At 47.4% G+C, this 20,642-nt stretch overlaps 1 protein-coding gene and 1 pseudogene across 1 annotated transcript in view; one reads left to right on the top strand and one right to left on the bottom strand.

The window, feature by feature from the left end:
* Positions 1 to 4,125: 4,125 nt before the first annotated feature.
* Positions 4,126 to 9,294, top strand: LOC142558393 (lysine-specific demethylase 5A-like; annotated as a pseudogene).
* A 5,828-nt stretch (positions 9,295 to 15,122) lies between these two features.
* Positions 15,123 to 20,642, bottom strand: part of LOC142558392 (N-acetylated-alpha-linked acidic dipeptidase 2-like) — a 58,921-nt gene continuing 53,401 nt past the window's right edge. The window contains exons 12-15 of the mRNA XM_075670533.1: positions 18,889 to 18,952; positions 18,158 to 18,222; positions 16,249 to 16,313; positions 15,123 to 15,312 (exon numbers count right to left, since the gene is read on the bottom strand). Of these exons, the coding sequence (XP_075526648.1) occupies positions 15,123 to 15,312; positions 16,249 to 16,313; positions 18,158 to 18,222; positions 18,889 to 18,952 (384 nt within the window). The remainder of the gene's footprint in view (positions 15,313 to 16,248; positions 16,314 to 18,157; positions 18,223 to 18,888; positions 18,953 to 20,642) is intronic.

Here is a 20,642-nt window from a genome sequence, read left to right as displayed (position 1 = left end):
TCGGCGAAAAGTGGCTGCGTGCTGACAGTGCTCCAGACTAAAGCCGGGGTCCTTGGCCACACAGCACCCGCCGTGGTTGCTCAGTGGCTATGGTGTTGGGCTGCTGAGCACGAGGTCGCGGGATCGAATCCCGGCCACGGCGGCCGCATTTCGATGGGGGCGAAATGCGAAAACACCCGTGTGCTTAGATTTAGGTGCACGTTAAAGAACCCCAGGTGGTCAAAATATCCGGAGTCCTCCACTACGGCGTGCCTCATAATCAGCAGAAAGTGGTTTTGGCACGTAAAACCCCAAATATTATTATTATTGGCCACACAGCCTCACTTATCTCCGTGCCACTCTCTCCCTTGCACATTTCGAGGCGCAAATAAAACTTCCGAGGATCTGTCACACAAGATACGGTGCTCCAGTTAGAAACTGAACACTTCTTGGAAGCCTAAGAGCTTTTCAATACGTATTTAAAAGAAAAGGTAGCGTTGCATGTCGACCCACCGAACGATATGTTGTGCTTGCTCATCTCTTGGACGATGCGCGGCTCCAGCCCATCGACGGCCGCTCGCAGCTCGTTTGCCATTTCGGACACGTTGTAGGGCAGCACAGCATCCTCGGCAAGCCGCAGGGTAAGCGCCGCGTTCATCTGGCTGCAACGCAGCGTCAGCTGGAACTTCGCGTCCACCGCGTGTTCGAAAAGCTCGCGGTTGTCGTACGCCGTGTGGTAGGCCGGAAACCAGCCCGACGGTCGAGACTGCACGAAAAGGAATCGCTTGAAAACCTACAGCAGAGAAATTTCCATTTTGCCTAACTTGTTGTGAATGATAAGCATATATCTCTAAGGCAATCTTGGCAAAGCCTAAGAGCTTGTAATTGTTTATTTCTTGATGCGAAAGCGTTAAATGGCTCATTGAGCGGGAAACATTCCCAGTTGTCTTCAGCTTTCGCCTAAAGGACGCGAAGGAGAATGCCTTGTACAACCTATTGTAATTCGGCTTAATCCACCTTAATCTTGGTTAAGTTAGCTTATTCCACCTTAATCTACACTAATCTGTGCTAATCCACCTTATTCCTCGTTTATCCACTATAATACACCTTAATTCTCCTCAGTGCACCTTAAGAGACCTTAATCCTCACCAATCCGCCTAATTCTCCTTGGTCCACCTTAATATAACCACTAATCAATGATTAATCATCTCTTATGCACAGAGGAACATGTTTTGGTTCGCTTCTGACCTTCCTTGGGTCATGTAATATTTTCTGTACTTTACAAGGCCACCTAGAAACTTAGAGATGTAAAGCCTGTAAGGATGTAAGGCATGTAAAAGATGTAGCGCTGCATTTGCCGCTTCTCAGCGGCTGCAGCTTATGCAGCCGTAAAATTTACCAGGAAGCGCTTCCGGCGAAAACTATGCACGATGGCGAGATTTCTGGTTCCTTATTTCCACCATACGGCCGGCGCCGCCGCTGCCGCGTATTCATGGAGGTAAGCACCATCTGGTGGTGTTGCAAGGAACCTGGCAACGCCACTGGTGCATGCCTCCAGCTCTGATTGGTTGAAATTTAGGTCACGGACACCACAAATTCATTGGAGGGTGTAGGTGAACAGCTTTGCTGTGGAAAGTTGGTGGTAGTGAGTTTAGAACTTGTGACCGCATGCTCGGAAGCTGATTGTCTTTCCCACAGGGCTAAACTTGCCAAAGCGTCTCAACGCGCTCGTTTGCCCGCGAGTTCACAACTCGGACGATTCAGCGGCATTCAGTTGAGCAACAGTGATTTCGCATTCACAACTCATAAGTGCTTAGGTGTCCTCGGTATGTTGGTTTTAGGACTGAAGTGTTATCACGCCATAAACCATTCGGTTGGTTCCGGGAGCCTATTTATTTCAGTAGTTCAGCTCAGCATGACAATTAGCCATATGCTTAATGGACGATTGTGTGGTTGATTCGCGTGCTTTTCCAATCAAGGAGCAGTTGCCCTGCTTGTCGCTGGTATTCTTTGACACCATCTACTGGCTGTTTCGAAGCGCTCTAGACCGCTCTCGCGAACGGCGTTGCCTTCGGCTCGTTGAAGGCAACGACGCCGTTCACATGTTCGCCAATCACAACGCCAATCACATGTTCGGCTTGCGCGCTGCCAGATCTGCCCAACTCTGCTTCGGGGGATGGAAGCGACCACTCCAAGGTACCGTTAGGAAAGTGTCAGAGTAGTGAGAACAACTGGGAAAATATTTGAACTGTGGACCTGTAAGTATTGGCTTGGTCTTTGAGTGTGGCTCCATGGGTATTTACTCAAGGAAGAGGGGCAGATTGCGGGCATTTTAATTCGCTGACTCCATTCCATGCTTTTCTTTCGTCTGCATAAGGATTTACTATAGGGGTGATTTTTGCCAGCTGCGACTTTTGGTACGGCGGCGCGCTCTTCTAACCGGGCGAAAGGGAGCACCTGCTGCCACTGTAGGACGTCAGGTGTTTTATGAGCGGAGAGGGCAGCGCCACGACCCAGCAGTGCAGCGCCTCCATGCCAGTCTCTTTTGCTCATTGTCGGCCCAACAGGTGACCTCTTGCGTCGAGCTTACGGAGCAAGAATCGAGATTTGCGGACGTGGAGGAATATTTTCCTTCCTCCAGCGGATTGGGTGCCAAAAAAAGATCAACTGGGAGTACTAAATTCTACCGTGCACCCTGGCGTATCCACCGTGCTCTGACGTTTTTATCACGTGTTGGCACGATACTCTTGGCCCCACGCGCGTTGTTCGATGCTCCTTCCTCACTCTTTCCTTGCACCACGTGGGAAGTTTTGCCGAAAAGCCGGCAGCTTGAGACCATGTGTCACTTCAGGCAAGCGCTAACGGCGAGGCTTCTTTCTCAATTTCAGTATCAAAAGCAGTTATTTTTGTGAACTTCCAGTCATGCTATTGTTGTTATTTAAAACGTCTAATGTACAGAGCACTCTGAAAAAATTTTCAAATGAAGCCGCAGGTGGATTGAGGGGAAGTACACGTCCAGCTACTGCTGAAAAAGCTCCTCAAAATGTATTTTTTTCTTTTTGATTATAAGGTAATCCTTGATATGTTTACCATACTTATAAAAAGAACATAGGAAAAAGAAAACATTCTTTTCGGGCTGTTATATTATGTGTCTCGTCATTACAGCGTTAACTTGAAGCCCATGTTTCACTTGGTCACATTACCTATTGGTGCGAAGGCGCTCATAATGCTCATTACACTTTCTTCTGTACGTATTGGGCAGGCGTAATCTCTACCGAGTAAAGAATGGGCTTCAATGTTAAGGTACCGTTATGAGTACGGGGGTTAAAGTAGGCTTTATACGCGGTCTATAGTTATGTTTCAGCCCCAAAGCAGTGATCACAACATTTATTACGGTATCCATTAGTACCCGCCGTGGTTGCTCAGTGGCTATGGTGTTAGGCTGCTGAGCACGAGGTCGCGGGATCGAATCCCAGCCACAGCGGCCGCATTTCGATGGCGGCGAAATGCGAAAACACCCGTGTACTTAGATTTAGGTGCACGTTAAAGACCCCCAGGTGGTCGAAATTTCCGGAGTCCTCCACTACGGCGTGCCTCATAATCAGAAAGTGGTTTTGGCACGTAAAAACCCCATAATTAATTAATTAACGGTATCCATTAGTAGGACACGTTTCTATAGCACGTGAAGTTTTAGGTATGTATTTGCCTTTCATAAAGGCGTTAGGCCTAATACAAAGGAAGCATGCACAGTCTCTTCGGCGGGTCGTCACGTTTCGGTTACCTATATTGCTAATTCAGATACACAGACAACACTCCGTGAATTCACCAATGGAAGCACGGAGGTTTCACGAGATAGCAGGTTGTTTGCAGGATTTTACTTTTAGTTCAATTGACAATTTTTATGGAGGCTCTTTCAGGACACGTTGTGGAAGCTACGCAAATAGCGCGACCGTACAAGTCTTACTCCGCGCGCTTCAATGCATGGTAGTTCTTGATCTGCAACGATACCTATGAAATAACTAATTAACATACTGCAATTAACCATTGTGGACACAAGTTTACATTACACAAGTAAACGTGGACATGTCTCGTAGGGAAGCAAATAATCGCGCATTCTTTTTCTCCGAAGGACAACGTGCCCGGAAAATGACGAACCCTGACGGTGAATTCGTTCCTCCACTGGAGGCACCGGCGTTTGAGCCGGCGCCCGAAGTGTTTAAGCACCCCATGGTATACATAGCGAAAATTCGACCCATCGCGGAACAGACTGGGATTTACAAAATCAGGCCACCCCCCAACTGGCAGCCATCATTTGCAGTGGATGTGGAGAACTTCAAGTTCACCCCGAGGGTGCAGCGTCTAAATGAACTAGAAGCCACTACGAGAATAAAGCTCAACTTTATAGACCAAATAGCGAAATTTTGGGATCTGCAGGGGTCAAGATTACAGGAGTCAAGATACCCAACCTAGAAAAGAAGGCCGTTGACCTCTATAACCTTTATAGATTTGTCCACGATGAAGGCAGTATGGAGCAGGTGTACCGAGAACGAAATTGGACCAAGGTTGCATCACGCAAGGGCTCTGCACCCACGCGTACTTCGGGCTCGCTGCTATGGCAACATTATGAGCCCGTCCTCTACCCATATGATGTCTTCCAGAGTGGGGCAACCTTGGTGACGTTAACTTGAGTGAGAACTCTGAAGACTGTGACAAGAAAGATCGGGACTATGTGCCCCACGGCATACCGTCGCGGCAGGCCATCAAACCTCCCCATGATCGATCGGCCCGTCGTTCCAAACGCCATGGCAAGGAACCGCCATAGTGTGTGCACATTGTCGCAGGTGATGATGTTGACTATACGAGTAACAATGAACTAAGAAAATTGCAGTTTTACGGAGAAGGACCGAAGATGCCACGCTACTATCCTAACGGGTGTGGAAGCACATGCACCGATGACATGAAAGACGAGTGCTGTGAACTGAAAGATGAGCGAAAACCAACATCTAGGATGCCGGTTATTGAGCAGATAGTGTGCCGCACGTGTGGCCGGGGCACTGACGAGGAAGCATACTGCTTTGCGACGGATGTGACGACAGCTACTACACCTTCTGCCTGCTGCCTCCGTTGCCCGAGATACCTCGGGGAGATTGGCGTTGCCCACGCTCCGTTGCCGCCCAAGTGCGGAAATGCCAGGAAGCGTTCGGCTTTTAGCAGGCAAGCCGTGAATACACCCTCCAGGACTTCGGTGAGATGGTGGACCGGTTCAAGTCTAACTACTTCCAAAAACAGCTCTGGAGGATTGTAGCTGCTGTTGATGCAGATGTCACAGTGGAATACGGTGCGGACCTGCACTCAGTGGAACAGGGCTCTGGCCTTCCCACAAAGAACAGTGACCTCCTGCCTGGTGACGAGGAATACATGAACTGTGGCTTAAACCTGAACAACCTGCCTGTTGTTGATGGTTCTGTGCTGCGACACATCAACGCGGACATCTCTGGCATGAAGATTCCATGGATGTATGTCGGAATGTGCTTTGGTACTTTCGGCTGGCATAACGAAGACCACTAGAGCTACTCCATCAACTGCCTTCACTGGCTAGTTGATGGAGCCTTGATGGAGTTCCTGGTAACCCAAGACTTGGTATGGAGTGCCCGGTAGTAAGGCGGAGGTCTTCGAAGATGCCATCAGCTGTGCTGCGCCTGAGCTTTTCCAAGCACAACCAGACCTACTTCATTAGCTGGTTACAATAATGAACCCTAATATCCTCCAGGCTATATGAGTGCCTATATATCAAACAGATCAAAACGCAGGGGAATTTGTAATCACATTCCGCCGATTCCGCAGATAGCCCACATTCCGCAGATAGTCACATTCCGCAGATAGCCCTGATTGAAGCCATGCTGGCTTCAATCAGGGCTATAACTTTGCTGAAGCTGTCAATTTTGCACATCCTGACTGGCTCCTCATAGGGCGAGTATGCGTGCAGCACTAAAGCATGCTGTGGCAATTCTGCGTCTTCTCGCATGCCGAGCTTGTGTGCAAGATGGCGGCCAATCCGGAGCATCTAGACATCAGTCTAGCGGCCTCCACATACCAGGACATGTTGAAAATGGTGGAGACAGAGAGAGAGAGTAACGGCCGTGCCTGCTGGAGTGTGGCATCAGAGATGCGGAGCGCGAGGCATTCGAGCTTCTGCCAGATGATGGGTGGCAGTGTGACTACTGCAAGACGATGCGTTTCCTTTCAGCTGTCACATGCTCATTCAAGGGCCCCAGATTGGTCTGCGTACCTCATCGGGACCATCTTTGTGGTTGCACGCCTAGCAACCATTGCCTCAGGTACCGCTACACGCTAGATAAGTTACCAGTCATGCTCCAGCGCCTGAAGGTCCGGGCAGAATCATTCGATAACTGTGCGATCAAAGTGAAGGCTGCACTGGAGGCCACCGAAGATGACGACAAGCTGGAGCTTTCTGAGCTGAAGGAATTGGTTCAAGAGGAGAAGCGCTTTCCGCCAACGGAACTGCTTCAGTCACTGACAAAGGCTGTGCAGGAGTCCGAGAAGACGTCCACTGTTGCCCAGCAGCTGCTGAGCAAGAAGGTACGCACCCGCAACCGTCAGTCGCAAGATGCCAAGTGCACGTCTCGGCTCACCCTCGACGAACTGCAGGTATTCTACGAGCAGCTCTGCATGTTGCCCTGTGTGACCAAGGAGTCGGCAATGATTTTGGATCTTGTGGACAGAGTTGTCGACTTCCAAAGCATTGCCCGTGACCTGCTTACCCTGGATGAGATGGACGAGTCGTGGCGCCTAGAGAAGCTTCTCGAAGCAGGCCTCAACTTGGACAAGGATCTGCCAGAGGTGCCCCAACTGAAGCAGAAAGTGCAGCAGGCTCAATGGCTAGAGGAAGTTCAGGCCACCCTGCTGCCAAAGCCATAGCCACAGTCGGAGATGCAGTCGGAGGCGCAGCCACAAGGGGAGAGGGATCTACCGACACTGGATGAGCTGCGCCGCCTGCTCGCAGCTGGGGTTGCCATACCTCCTCACCCAGTCTCTGGACGTGCCTTGGCTGAGCTGCAAGGTCTCCTGACAGGGTCCGAACGGCGGGAGGAGTGCACGGAAACTTGTCTGCAGGCAGAGCCACGCCAAACACTGACTGCTTGCGAGGCACTGGCCGACGAAGGAGTCGCTATTCTTGTCCACCTGCCGAGCCTCGCCGCGTGAAGGATGCAATCCGCAGGGCGAACGAGTGGGGTGCCCGTGCTGAAGCCCTTCAGGGCTCAGAGTCCAAATACCCTTACCTAGAGAGCCTGGAGAACCTGTTGCAGAAAGGCCGGCCACTACCTGTGCGCCTGGAGCAGCTGCCCCTGCTGGAGTCTCAGGTGGCCGCAGCCAAGGCCTGGAAGGAGCGCACGGCAGGCACTTTCCTCAAGAAGAACGCTGCCTACTCCATGCTTGAGGTGTTGCCACCTCGCCGAGACATTCGCATCTATCAGGCCACTACACGAGGCAAAAAGAAACGTATGCGTGATGGACCACCATTGCCAGAGAAGGAAGAGCCACCAGAGATCAAAGTGGAAGAGGCCAAGGATTCGACCAGCATTGTGGCTGCTTTCAAAGAGTCCGGTGCACAGGAACTAGAGTGCATGAAGCAATTACGTTCACACAATTTGCGGAAGCGCCTCGAGGACACAGGCCAGGTGCGCTACTGCACCTGCCGCAATTTATTCGGAGGCCGGATGCTTCAATGTGAGCGCTGCAAGGACTGGTTCCATGTCAGTTGTGTGCCGACACCGAAGCAGAGAGGTGGGGTAAGGCTGCCAACTCTGCGGGAGGAAGCAGCCCCGGTGGTGGTGGCTCTTCCTCTCCAGGGGCGTCCGTGGCCTCTGCTGTCCCGGCCAAAGAGAGCAAGTTCCTGTGCCCTGCGTGCCTGCGGTCACGGCGACCTCAGCTCGAGACCATTCTGTCGCTTTTGGTGTCACTGCAAAAGCTGCCCGTGCGGCTGCCTGAAGGAGAGGCACTGCAGTGTCTTACCGAGCGGGCCATGTCGTGGCAGGACCGTGCCCGGCAGGCACTGGCCACCAATTAGCTGACGCAGCCCGGCCTCTCAAACTCAGCGTTCTCTTAGTTTTTTTTCTCTCTTCTTGCCCGCCCCTTTCGTATCCTTTACAAAATTAGTTGTGTCCATTTGTGCTTCTAGTTGGCGACGTAATGTGTTTTAGTCGTGCCTTGGCTGTTCATAGCAGAGAGGATGTACTCCACTCGCTTAGAGGTCAATAAGTTCAGATCACCGACACTTTTCGTTTAATAAATATACCATGTTTTGCGGCGTAGAAGTATTAAACCTAATTTTACATTGAATAACGTGACACGTGCCTAATATACGTCTTTCATACGTGACCCGCTACTTTCTGCTCGCGGATGCATACCTTTCTGGACCAATATATCTGGCCACTCGGCCATTCCCCGTTTTGAGCGAGCGCAAATAGTTCAGGGGAAAAATGCACTGGGAAAAAGGAAGCAAAAACGCGATCGTTGTCTTCGCTGTGAGAGAATGCTGCTGTAGTCGTAATGAGTTCACCGCCGACGGAAACGCATAGGTATCTTGCTTGTTTGATTGCTATAGAATTTATACGGTCCCTCGCGGCACGTTTGCACCGTCACTACGGGCGCCGCCACCATCGCGCTGTCATGGTATTGGCACACCTGCTACGCGCATGTCAAGGTTTAGCTGTCCAGAGATGCACAGACGAGATATTCTTTCTAGTGACCAGAGGAAGATCTGCGGTTCCTTTTCTGGGGTTTCTTTCGTGTAATGTACCTTTGACTGGAGAGTACAGAGGGCTACGCAGTTTTCTCCGTTTAACCGCCGCTTAAATTTCCGTGGAAACGGGTTCATAGCGACCGATAGAGTACGTCATGACTGTCATATGTAAGAGGCATGGTACACAAAAAGAAAAGAAGAGGATGATGTGCGCCGACCGGTCCGAACGGCACGAGTCCTCGAGGCGCGTGACACGAGGTGTGATCGGAGGAGAAGCGGCGCAAAGGTGGAATTATCGACATGGCTCTGGGCCAAGATGGTTGGAGCGCCGGCTTCGCACTGGCGACGGGACCCGTGGAGGTTCGGACAGGCCCGTGACGCTGGCGACCCAGGGTGTGGCTGTCGACTCGGCGACGTTCGAGCGAGGCTCCCTGGACCTGCTGCAGCCTCGCACGGCAGTGCCGGGCGCTCCAGGAATTAGATCCCCCTTTTTCGGCAGACCGGCACGGACGATAGTCCCCGGGGCTTCTCGTCGGCCCACGGAGAGGTAGCGGTGGAGCTCGGTGTTAAACCTAGCCAGGCAGGCCTGTGTGTTCAGTCACCAACATAGTTCGGGACACCGGCAATCGATAAGGAGGAGCTGGCCGGCCGATACCAAGGAAGCAAAACTTGCGGAATCGGCGGGAGCACTGACGGTGACCAAGAGCCCACGGACATCGGACTTGTAGGTGCGCACCACGACTGAACTTTGTAAGAACGTTTTTTTTTGTAAGCGGAACGCGCAAAGGACCAAAGCAGGAGAGAATAAGGACATATTTAGGCTACACAAGTGTGGAGTTTTGTCTTTGTCAGTTGAGCTTTGAGTGACATTTTGAGCGTGTTTTATTTTGAGTTTGCTCTTAGTAAAATCTGTTTGCTCTGCTCGCCTGCGTCTGCTGACTCCATCTCTCCCTACATCCGCACGGCCTCGAGATCAGTGTGACAATGACGAAGCGGTCGTTGGTCGTCGGTGGTTAGTCTATGTCACTGGTTGCACGTGAAATAAGCTTTACCGCTTTGCAGTGTGCCGGCGACGGGAGGCGATCTTAACACAAGGTGCCACACGGGCCCACGCTGCGCATGCAACGCCAAGCCACGAACATGAACTTCAGTAAAAGCTGCAAATGGTAATTTCACATTTAAACGAACTCGCAGTAACAAGTTTTCCTTATACCGCCCCTTTCACTCCCGACCCTCTTGTCCGCGTTTCGCATCGGCTCGCTTCGCTCCCCTTCGTGTCAAAGTCAGGCGAGGCGATGAAGCATAGGAAAAAAAGAACGTACTGTAGAAGTCAACCGGGGAAACTTATGCAATATAATTGCATAAATATTAAAAAAAAACATTAGGAACACAATTTTAACTAATTGCCTAGCTATCATAAGCGCAATTTATTAATGCGACTCTATAGAATACACGCAAGGAGAGGGAACTAATCCCGCAGTATTTATCCGCTGAGACGCAGAGCAGCTCGGTTAGGGATCTGCGAAGCTGAGCGCCTCCTCCTCCATAGTGCATAGTAGTGCGGAAGGACAGATTTCGAGAAGCGGAAGCTCATAGATGACCCTCGAGCTGTATACTGGCATATTTGTGCGCGATGTTCAGGATAATGAGAAAAAAATACGGTAGAGTTCTAGTGTGGTGCCTTCATTGGGGTGGCTAGTTAGGGAAACTAAAATGCGCGCCGTGTTTCCGCAGCCCGCTAGGGGAGAACTTGACGCTGGGCTCGTGGTGTCGTGGCCCTATGCTAACGTGAGCGACAGTGCAGTCAGTCATTTTTGTGCGTTTTCTTTCAATTAGGCCAGAGAAAGTGTTGCGCTAAATTCATTTAACATGCGCCCTACTTCCACTGAATTAGAAGTCGCTGCCATGTACACCTATTTTAGTACTTCTCTTTATTTTTTTTGATTCTGCGATTACACCACTTAGCCCAAAGGTGCTGGAGCCGGGGGGTTACAATGTCGAAAACACACATAATGATTCAGACAGTACACTTGCTGACTTGATTGCGATTCCATTCGGTAATGGAACGAACAAAAAATGAATTAGCATACGTACATATTACTTCTAGTGCGGTATTCTAACATGCTGAAACAATGATGAATAGTTGCAGATACATAATGACGCCTGTGTAAATACATTTCCTTTCGAATAACGGTTTTGCCATGAGATATTTTATAAAGAATTTTCAATAGCAGTTTTTTTCGACGAGGGGAAGGAATTTCCCATACTATTTCGTTTTTCATATTGGTACAGCTATCGGTTTTCGAGTGCGAGCGTAAGACAAGCCTTGCTGCTCTTTTCTGGATTTTTTATAAGTTTATGACTTTGTGTTTTGCTGGGAAGCACTCTGATAACGGACGCATGACCTCTGGCTGCGTGCGCTTGCTTATGTGTTTCTACAAACGGTGTAATTAAATTGCAGTCTCAGCCCTTCACCCGCACATCACGCATAAGATGCTCCGCATTGCCTAAAATTTACAATTTGTGACACGTTCACTTCCTGAAGGACATTAGGCAAACTTCCTGCGGGGCTCGCTATGTACGCTTGTAGAGCTCTGGAACGCTTAAATGTGTAATTTGCTGCAGATACAGCACTTACCCTGCAGCTTTAAACTTTTGGTTCACTCCTCACAATATGACTCCCGTTCGCTGCAAATATAAAATTGCTTCTTTCTTTCGTTTCTTTGGAGGGCAACGAAATTCGGACCTGTATATCCACACGTATTTCAAAATTTGCCTGCCTATCAACGCTTGCATACCCCCAATTTCCTCTCCCTATAATTTTGGTGAATGATCTCGGTCTTTCAGGACTGAGTTAGCATTCATCTATAATGTTTTCGGGAATTTTTTACTCATGATAATAGATAAAAAGTAACCGCGCGCAATAAGGTTCGAGTGGCTGCTTTTGCAGACGGCACCACCACTCCGCCGACAACACCGGCGGACCGCGCCAGGAGAGCGTTCCGGAGGCAAGCCCCCCCCCCCCCCCCCCCCCCGCAGCGCTTTCAAATCTTACCCATTCTGGCCTCCGTGTGGATTCTTATCGCGGAGCAGTTTCATTTAGAGGAACGAGATGGCGCTGCCGGCTGCGCGCCTGACGTTGCCTCAGTGAAAACGTACGAATACGAAACCAAAACCGCTTCTGCTCCGCTGCTGTGCGATAAGCTGCCGAAAAAACCACTGGGTGATTGCTAACGGAGTGCCTTCGTACATGCTGCAATATGTGAAATGGCATAGGGAAAATAGGTGCATTATATAGTTGGCTGCAAAAAGAGTGATTGGCCTACTGAGGGACGTAATGAAATGCGAAGACCGTTCCCGAATCGCTGCTACAGAAGGACTGCTTGTGCTGCCAGGCCTTTGCGATACGGGGGTCTTATAGAGAATAAAAATTAAAAAAAAGGACTCATCCGTCAACGTTGTATCAATAATCTCCAAAGAAAGCCCTTCAATCCTGGAACATCACCAAGTACGGCTCGTTACACACTGACAAATCTAGTAACGCTGCTTCCTGTCATAGTAGGTGTGGTGTGAGTGAACGTGTGTCACTGCTGTGATAGTGCGCGGGCCTCCGTGAGCGTGTATGCAAGGCTAGACGTGACTTCATCCGCAGACCCCTTCGCGAAATACTTTGCTCCGAAGAAATGAGGTGGTGCTTTCGGCGGCGTACCACTAAAACCCCTTCATTCTCGACAGTAGCGACGCTCTTAGACATTTGCCGCCGTGGACTCACCAACGCTGCCGTCCTCCTCTCTTTGCTTCTCGCTATCGCCGCGCTGGCGCTTCTCGCATGCAAGATCGCCATATCAGCTAACCCTCACGGTCAAGGAGGCGTTGTGAAATTCGTTTTAGCTGTTTTTGTTTTAGTTTTTTCCAGCCGCCATTTCCAAGCCACGTGTTGATTGTGCTGCCACGGCGGACGTGAATTTTGCAAGTTAAGTGAGCTTCGGTTGCCGAAAGATTGCGCGGCTGCCGCGCATTTTAATGCAGCAGCAAGCCAGAAAATGGACTGGCGTTGTTTACAATCCCCAAAGGAAAACGGGACATTGTTCGGCGAAAACAATGGCTGCACAACACCGGAAGAAAAGACTTCGCCAACCTACGAAACACGCCATTCTTTGCGAGGCTAGCAGAGTAGTTCTCGTAATACTTGCAGACAAATTTGCACGAACATTTTTATAATTTTTGCACGCCACATCCTTTGATAATTTTCTCTCAGTTCAGCAGTGCACTGCTCATTTACCGCATGTGCGATTTCTCGCTAACTTTTTTTGTAACGGTTCGCGTCGCTATACAATGCGTTTCTTCTGGCGTTGGCATTGTTTTTTGAGCCTCATATAGCATTGTGTCAGTTCACTGGGCACAGTAGATTGCGCAGATATTTAGTGCAAGTTAAATGCAGTTTCTATTACAACTGTACTGGCATGCTCTTGGAGGCTGAATTTGTCTCATCAAATTATATTTCAATTAAATTAATTTCATGAAATTATCATCAAATTAAATTATTTTCCCTTTATTCATATTCGACAATAAAAAAAGGAAGAAAACTTTCAGGTCACAATAACTACTGCAAGGCTAATGTCCAAGAACAGTTCTTTTAGGCGAGTCATCTACCAGTTGCGAACGCTTAACCACGCCTCAAAAGCTATGAAGCATCTTTTCCTTCATCAATTAGTACTCGCATCCCAAGAAGCTCAACTGTTCCTAGAGTTAAATGCCGGAAGTTAGGGAACACCAGTGGCGGATGGGTTGAAAAAAAATGTTGCGCATAAGAAATGGTTTCCAGTGAAACCAAATACTTTTAAGTTCTTACGCATGAATTGAGAATGCGGCCCGATTTTTCGAACGCATGCTGTAGGCAACCGGCCTTCAATCTGTGACAGTCAGAATGAAAAAAAAAATCACTTAACAGCTACCCTAATTCATGTGGAACAACTGGGGTCAGCGAAATAAGAAAAGTAAGTTATTTTCTAAACACGACAAAGAAAGTTAAGAAATGCGGCATCGTTTATTTACAAAATTCGCCATGATCAACAAAAGTCTCTAACGCATGCGAACTGCTAGTAGTTTCGTGGGAAGAACGTCATATTGTTTGGCTGCATAACCAGACGCCCAGTGCTCGGTGCACAGCTTTATCTATTGGAACATGCTTATCCTGGTGCATCTTTTAGCGCTATAATCACGTGACACTCACGTTGAGATATAGTGACTAAGGGGTACGCTGGGGGGGGGGGGGGGGGGTCAGCCGCTGAAAGCTCTGCTTTTGAGTGGTCGTAACAACTGAGGGGTCGGTATGTGGCCGAATACTGCCGTGACCTGACGTCAAACAGATGACGGGGACCCTTCACAGGGTGTACACCATTTGTCATTTACCCCCGTCGTCGCAGTTCAGCGGCTGTGGCGTTGCGCTTCGCTGCACGGGGAAATGTAGACGTGCATGCAAAACTTAAAATGCAGGAATGGTTTAAATTACACTTGTGGAAGGCCAGAAACCCCAATATGACCTTAAACAAAGACTTAAGTGATGTAAACTCCTTAGGTGAGTAAACTATTTAAGTGATTATAGACTTGAAATGTCCATGCTAGCTTCTCGCGAAGCTGTGTCAGACTTGGCCACAGAAAACAGTTTCAGATACGTAACTTCGCGTGGCACCAGCGTTATTATTATATTCCCAATACTTCAACAGATTAAAGCTACTAAGTTCAACTAATTTTCTTACGAAACACGACGGATAAACACAACATCCTCTCGAGGCCGTCTTCCCATGGGGGAAAAAGGTAATTCATAATAGGAATAGGGATGGCTGAACATCATTCTTTAAATATTTTGGTGTAAATTGGCTCATCAGCTAGATGAGGGTGATCGATGGATACAATTTTATTGCTGTCACAGCCTTCAATGTACTTTTAGTATTTCAGCTGCTTTGTGGAGCCTAATTATTGCAAACGTTGAGCGGATGAGAGTTTTTCGTATTTTAATATGCATTGCAATCTCTTTTTTTTCCTGATAAAGGTTTCACTATTGCTGAGTGAAGTGCGCATTCGAAATCTATCGTGTCCGGGAGATGATGCGCGGGGAATTCTTATGCAGCGTCGTTACCTGTCGTTCAGTTTTGCGTCCTTCGTGGTTCACCGATACCGTGACGCCTAACTAGTGGATATTCCAGGAACGGTGGTCTGCCTATCCAGCTTAATACTTATCTTTGAGGTCACCCATGCCGGGCGTGACGCCTAAGCGAGTAACTATGGAACGTCGTGACACTTCAACTCATGAGCATGTGCCGTAAGGTTACCGCAAGGCGAAGTAGTGACATGCAGATACAAAGTGGAAGGTAGGAGATCATGCTTCGCACCGCGCATGAGTGCTCTTCGAGATCCGTGGAACTGTTCGCAGAGGCAAGCTTAGCAGGAAGCGCACAGAGTTTGGCGGCTCGCTCACCTCCTTGGGTCGAAACGTGAACTCCACCGAGGGTATGCCCGCGTAGAAGCTGAAGGCCGCGTGGTCGCCGACGCCGTGGATAAGCGGGATGCTGCGGGTGAATGATTGGAGACCATGGATGAGAGCGCGGGACGCTCCGACCTTAACGGAACGTTTGACCTCGCCTCACACGCCGGAGATTTGCACATAGGCAAGGTTCACGAATCGCTGTGAGCGCTAACAAAGGCAAAGTTTGGAAAAGCTCTGGCTCACGTTCATCAAAAGGCAATCTCACATCAGAAAATTGTGCGTTTACATTCATTCCTGCCAGACCTCATGCATGAAATCATTCAACTGCATTTCAACTGAAAGTCTGCTGAACGAAATGAAAATTCCATAGAAATTTTAGCAACTACCAGGAGGATATGCACTACGCGGAACACGTTTATTCGGGCGCCTTGTCGTTTTAGTTTGTTTTGCTTAGCGTGAACACATATTGCCATTTTTTTAGCCTTTACCGGAATGTGGGTGCAGAATGGATTATTCAAAAAACCACTAGTTGCAAATGAGCCTTCATGGTTCGTGCTTCTTCTTTCTCCTTTTCAGGCGACGCTGCTTTCGGTCAAGAACACTTTATACACGGGCTGATCTCATGGAATAAGCTGTCTTGAAGCAACCAATGCTCCACTACAGGTAGGTGCCTTTAGCATGTTTCTGGTACGGCTAATTAAATAATACGGTTGTATATGCATGCATTGACAGTACAATATGGTTCCGGTAAAAGAATTATTGCCTGTGGTTAGGCTAACACTACGGCCAATTTCCTACCTCCTTAATACAGTTTTATCAAGTGAACGATGCAAAGCTTTAGTTCCGTACTTTGAGAGCGCGAATGACGAACACTAAACGAAACACACAATTTGCATATTTAGTGCTCGTACATTGCTCGCCTAAAGCACTGCTTTCAAAGAGTTATACAAATTAAGCCGTCTTAGCTGATGCGAAATTCACGCAAGGAATTCGTACGTATTGCATGAATAAGACTTACCGGGGCCTTTTTGTCCCTTCTGCCTTTTCCCATGCGTTCATGAGCTTGATGCTACCTTTGGGGACCTGCACATAGAATTACCGTTTTTCTGGATTATTTTTCATTTACATAGAAGAATGAAAAATCACGAGAATGAACTGCACAGCTAATGGAAACTTTAGCTGCAAAACAATAGAACGTCACTCATCAAATGCCTCTTCCGTCATCTTGTGTCATGCACGATTACTTTTCACTGTTTATTTTCCTGCTACATGCCATGACGCTCATGTGGCTTACCAAAAGGCCGGTCGTTAGGTTCACGAGGAAAATTCTACCAAGAAATGATGTAAAGTGTTTTGTTCTGCCCTCCGTGGTTGCTCAGTGGCTATGGTGTTAGGCTGCTGAGCACGAGGTCGCGGGATCGAATCCCGGGACGCGGCGGCCGCATTTCGATGGGGGCGAAATGCGAAAACACCCGTTTACTTAGATTTAGGTGCACGTTAAAAAACCCCAGGCGGTCGAAATTTCCGGAGTCCTCCACTACGGTGTGCGTCATAATCAGAAAGTGGTTTTGGCACGTAAAACCTCATAATTTATTTTTTGTTCTATTTTAAAATTAAATTAGGAGAGGTATTTACTTCGGGCGGCCTTGAAGTACTACGATAGTACTTGTTGGGCCACTTTTCATCACATAGATCCTCAATCTTGCGTACCTTTGTCGTCTTTTTTATTGAAATTGGACCCTGACAAGTGTCTAAAATTCAAATTGCCCTATTTGCGCTTAAGTTCAGCTTGCACCTGTACAGTTAACCTTTGTATTTGACTGTCGCTGGGTATCGTGTGCTCATGTAGTGATTAAAAGCACCGACAACGACAAAAAATCTTCGATTATAACGGTTTTGCGACTGACCGTCTGAAAATGGTTTCTACATATAAGAGAACGTCTTGCCAGCTTGTGCTGACAGCTGGTGCCATCGTAACAAACTATGAACGGTGAAAACGATTCGGTGAAAACTCTTCATGCATGACTGACCATCATCCTGCTGTTTTGCCAACTGTCACGGGGTCCGGACCTCGTCAAGCTGCTCAAGCTTTTAGTCCCGTATTCCTGCCTTCCTATGTAAATGAAGCTGATTGATTGATTGATTGATTGATTGATTGATTGATTGATTGATTGATTGATTGAGTGATTGATTGATTGATTGATTGATTGATTGATTGATTGATTGATTGATTGATTGATTGATTGATTGATTGATTGATTGATTGATTGATTGATTGATTGATAAGTGTCACCGGGCTCGATCATTTTAGGGAGCCGCGCAGGCATTTTCTTTTTGTAGCTGAGTTATAGTGCGCTGTAACAACACATTGTTTTGTAAACAACTGGTGGCTCAAAATATAAGGTTATCCTGTGGTCAGAACATTTCTATGATGCTGGTTGTAGGACTGCGTTATGTAACCCAGATATTTTTGGAAGGAAGCTTGCCTAAATTAGGACACTAACTAGCCACTAGTTAACCACACCCACAAAAAAACAAGAAAAACACCGCTTCCAGTCTTTGAGGAAGCTTTAAACTGAAAACTGAACCGCTGCAATAATTTTCACTAATGCTGTTTGGCTGTTTAGCCTCTCTTAGGTGTCGATACTGATGCTGGATATTATGAATGTTCGTACTGCCCCGGGTTTGTTGAGAGCGGCCAGGTCCACGGGTCCGCAAAATTTTCCACCTAAAACACTGTTCAGTTTGCATTTCGTACTTTGGTGGCGTAACAATCGAAAGCCCACCTTAACCCATCGCCACCTCGGTTTTCAAATTTCCGTGAAATTCATGCATTGGACTGTGAAAGTTTAGCCCTGTATTCAGTGTCCCGACCGGTGCGCATAAACAGCTACGCACCCTCGCGTGCTAACACTAAAAGTAATCACCTGCTTGGCTGCCTTGTATACAACGTCTCGCAATGTGGGTGATGCATGAACTGCGAATCGGGGTCCTGCGAGAAAGCCACAAACACTCACAGAAACAAACAAAACCAATCGCTAAGCTAACCGTGGATGCACGAACACAGTGAGGCTAATTGCAGTACGGACGGAAGAGAACGTAGAACACTCTTAGAATGAGCAAATAACTTGAATTTAAAGGTGCAAACACCTTTTACACGCGTTTATATGTTATTAAAAACAAGGTCATCGGAGTAAACTTATCAACACTTAAAAAAAGGTAATGCTAGCTACACGAATGCTGCCTGCACAGCTAGCCTATTTACTTTTGAGGAGAATATTTTCGCTTACATGTAGAGCCTGCATGTACGCAGTAACGAAATTTTGTTCATTTTCGATTTTAGCGTGTATGGCATAGGCTTATACACGCGAAAGCAATCGCAATCGAGGATGGCTGCACATAACTCGGCACGTGCAAATCGTTTTTGTTTTTATACACTCATCACGAAATTTGACCTTCAGTGTGCTAACTTCGCATTCCGAGGTAACAGCACCAACACCAACATGAACAAAGATAGGAGTAAATTTTATTTGGTTCGTCTGCAGGCTATTTGAAACCGACATTGCTTTGGCGTAGCGCAAGTTTCTCAAAATTTTATATTTTAATAAAGAAAGATGCCGGGAGCAAGCAAGAATATTTTGGTGATGTACACACGTACCAGACACACAGCTGTCCACACTCACGTAGCCGACGGCGCCGGAATCAAGCAGGACAATGTTTTCCTGAAGAAGAGAGTGAAAAGAAACTAGTGAGGATTCAAGTTATTACGTAATCTGGCCTAAGGCATGCCGATAGACAAAGGCGTCCACTCAGGGCATTCGTGAAGTGTCCTATCAAACGATGCCTTTGCTGGCAGGGAAGAGGATGATCTGCATTGTTCATAGGGTGACACTACAGGCGAACCATATCTTATTTCGTACCTTGATATGAAAGGGACCTACGAAGTATGTATGTTAAATATTACAGCCACCGAAGTTAATTTACCGACTTAGTGTGAAGAATTTTGATACCGAGTAGGTACTTACGGTTCGGAGTACTAAATTTTGCATTTTTATCGAGAGATATTGGCTACGGAGTCAACAAGGCAATGTCCTACGATTGCACAGCAATGTCCTACACAGAGTGGGTGCTAACGCCAAAGCAATGGGACTGAAGAATGAATACAGTAACACACTGCACAAGGCAGCGCGAACTACCCGACATGAGATCGCCCGACCATGTGGATCGACTTTATAACTTTGATTTTGTCTACTTGAAAGTTAATGCAGGGGAAGGATTAGCTGCTTAAGTAAATAAAGAGCATAGTATCACTTATGAAAAAAAAGAAAGGTTGTTTGTCCTGTCTTTCTCTCTTTCTCTATTTCATGTCCTAATTCTCAGCTGTACCGCACGGCAAACGAGGACCACACGCCCTCCCCCCCCTTCCATGCATCAGTTGCAACTAGAAAGTCATGCATTCTTGAATGCCTTAGCTAACATCCTACAGCGAGAAAATAAGCGTTCTTTTGCAATTTATAGTTTTAATTGTGGATTTCCTTGCATCAATGAATAGTCTTTTTCTTTCATATTTGTTTCATCAGCAGAAGCTACCAAGGGTTATTAAATAAATAAATAAATAAATAAATAAATGAGTTAGGAAGCAAATAAATAAAAAAATAATTAAATAACTGAATCAGTTTACCTGATACTCACTTTTACAACAATAATTAACTGCAGGAAACACGACCTGCATCGAATGCTATAAGAAGTTAACAGGGCTATGTGCTCTGATCCGAAGAAAGTACTTTTCATGCCGTTGACGTAGATATTTTTCGGCCACAGACCAAAAGAAAACAGGTACATGTACGGTAGCTTAAGGAAGTGTCAGTGGGCTAGGTGCATCGCCAGGGCTTAGTGCGACACCGGATCCTGACGCTTGCAGGGTTCGCATGTCTATATTGTCCGGTTCTTTGTCTGTTTCCTTGCATTTATGTAAGCAAACCATTTTTTACAATTGTTGGAGGTGCTGGGCGAGAAGTACGGAAAGGATCAACGTTGGAACTTTTTGTTGTCTCTATCAATTTGGCTTGGACCATGCTGGGCGAACCGACTCGTATTAAGCACTGCCCAGGTTACGCTACTTTACTCCTCGAAATAATTGGCACCTTGAAAGCAATAAATAAATAAATAAATAAATAAATAAATAAATAAATAAATAAATAAATAAAAGAAAAATAACAAGCTGACGGGCAAGTTTCCATTGTGTTGTAGCACTATTGCATCGCATAGCTGATAATGCAACATACTGAAACAAAAGTGAACGAGACATGAGAATTGACACAAGGCAACAGTGTCTATTCAAAGGAAACACAGATGCAGGTTGCATTTTTATATATACATTCCTGCAGAACTACCGCTGCTACAAATACACGG

Source organism: Dermacentor variabilis, chromosome 9, assembly GCF_050947875.1.
Source record: "Dermacentor variabilis isolate Ectoservices chromosome 9, ASM5094787v1, whole genome shotgun sequence".
NCBI lineage: Eukaryota > Metazoa > Arthropoda > Arachnida > Ixodida > Ixodidae > Dermacentor > Dermacentor variabilis.
Note: the sequence above shows the minus strand (reverse complement) of the source record. Positions and strands in the feature narration are given on the sequence as shown.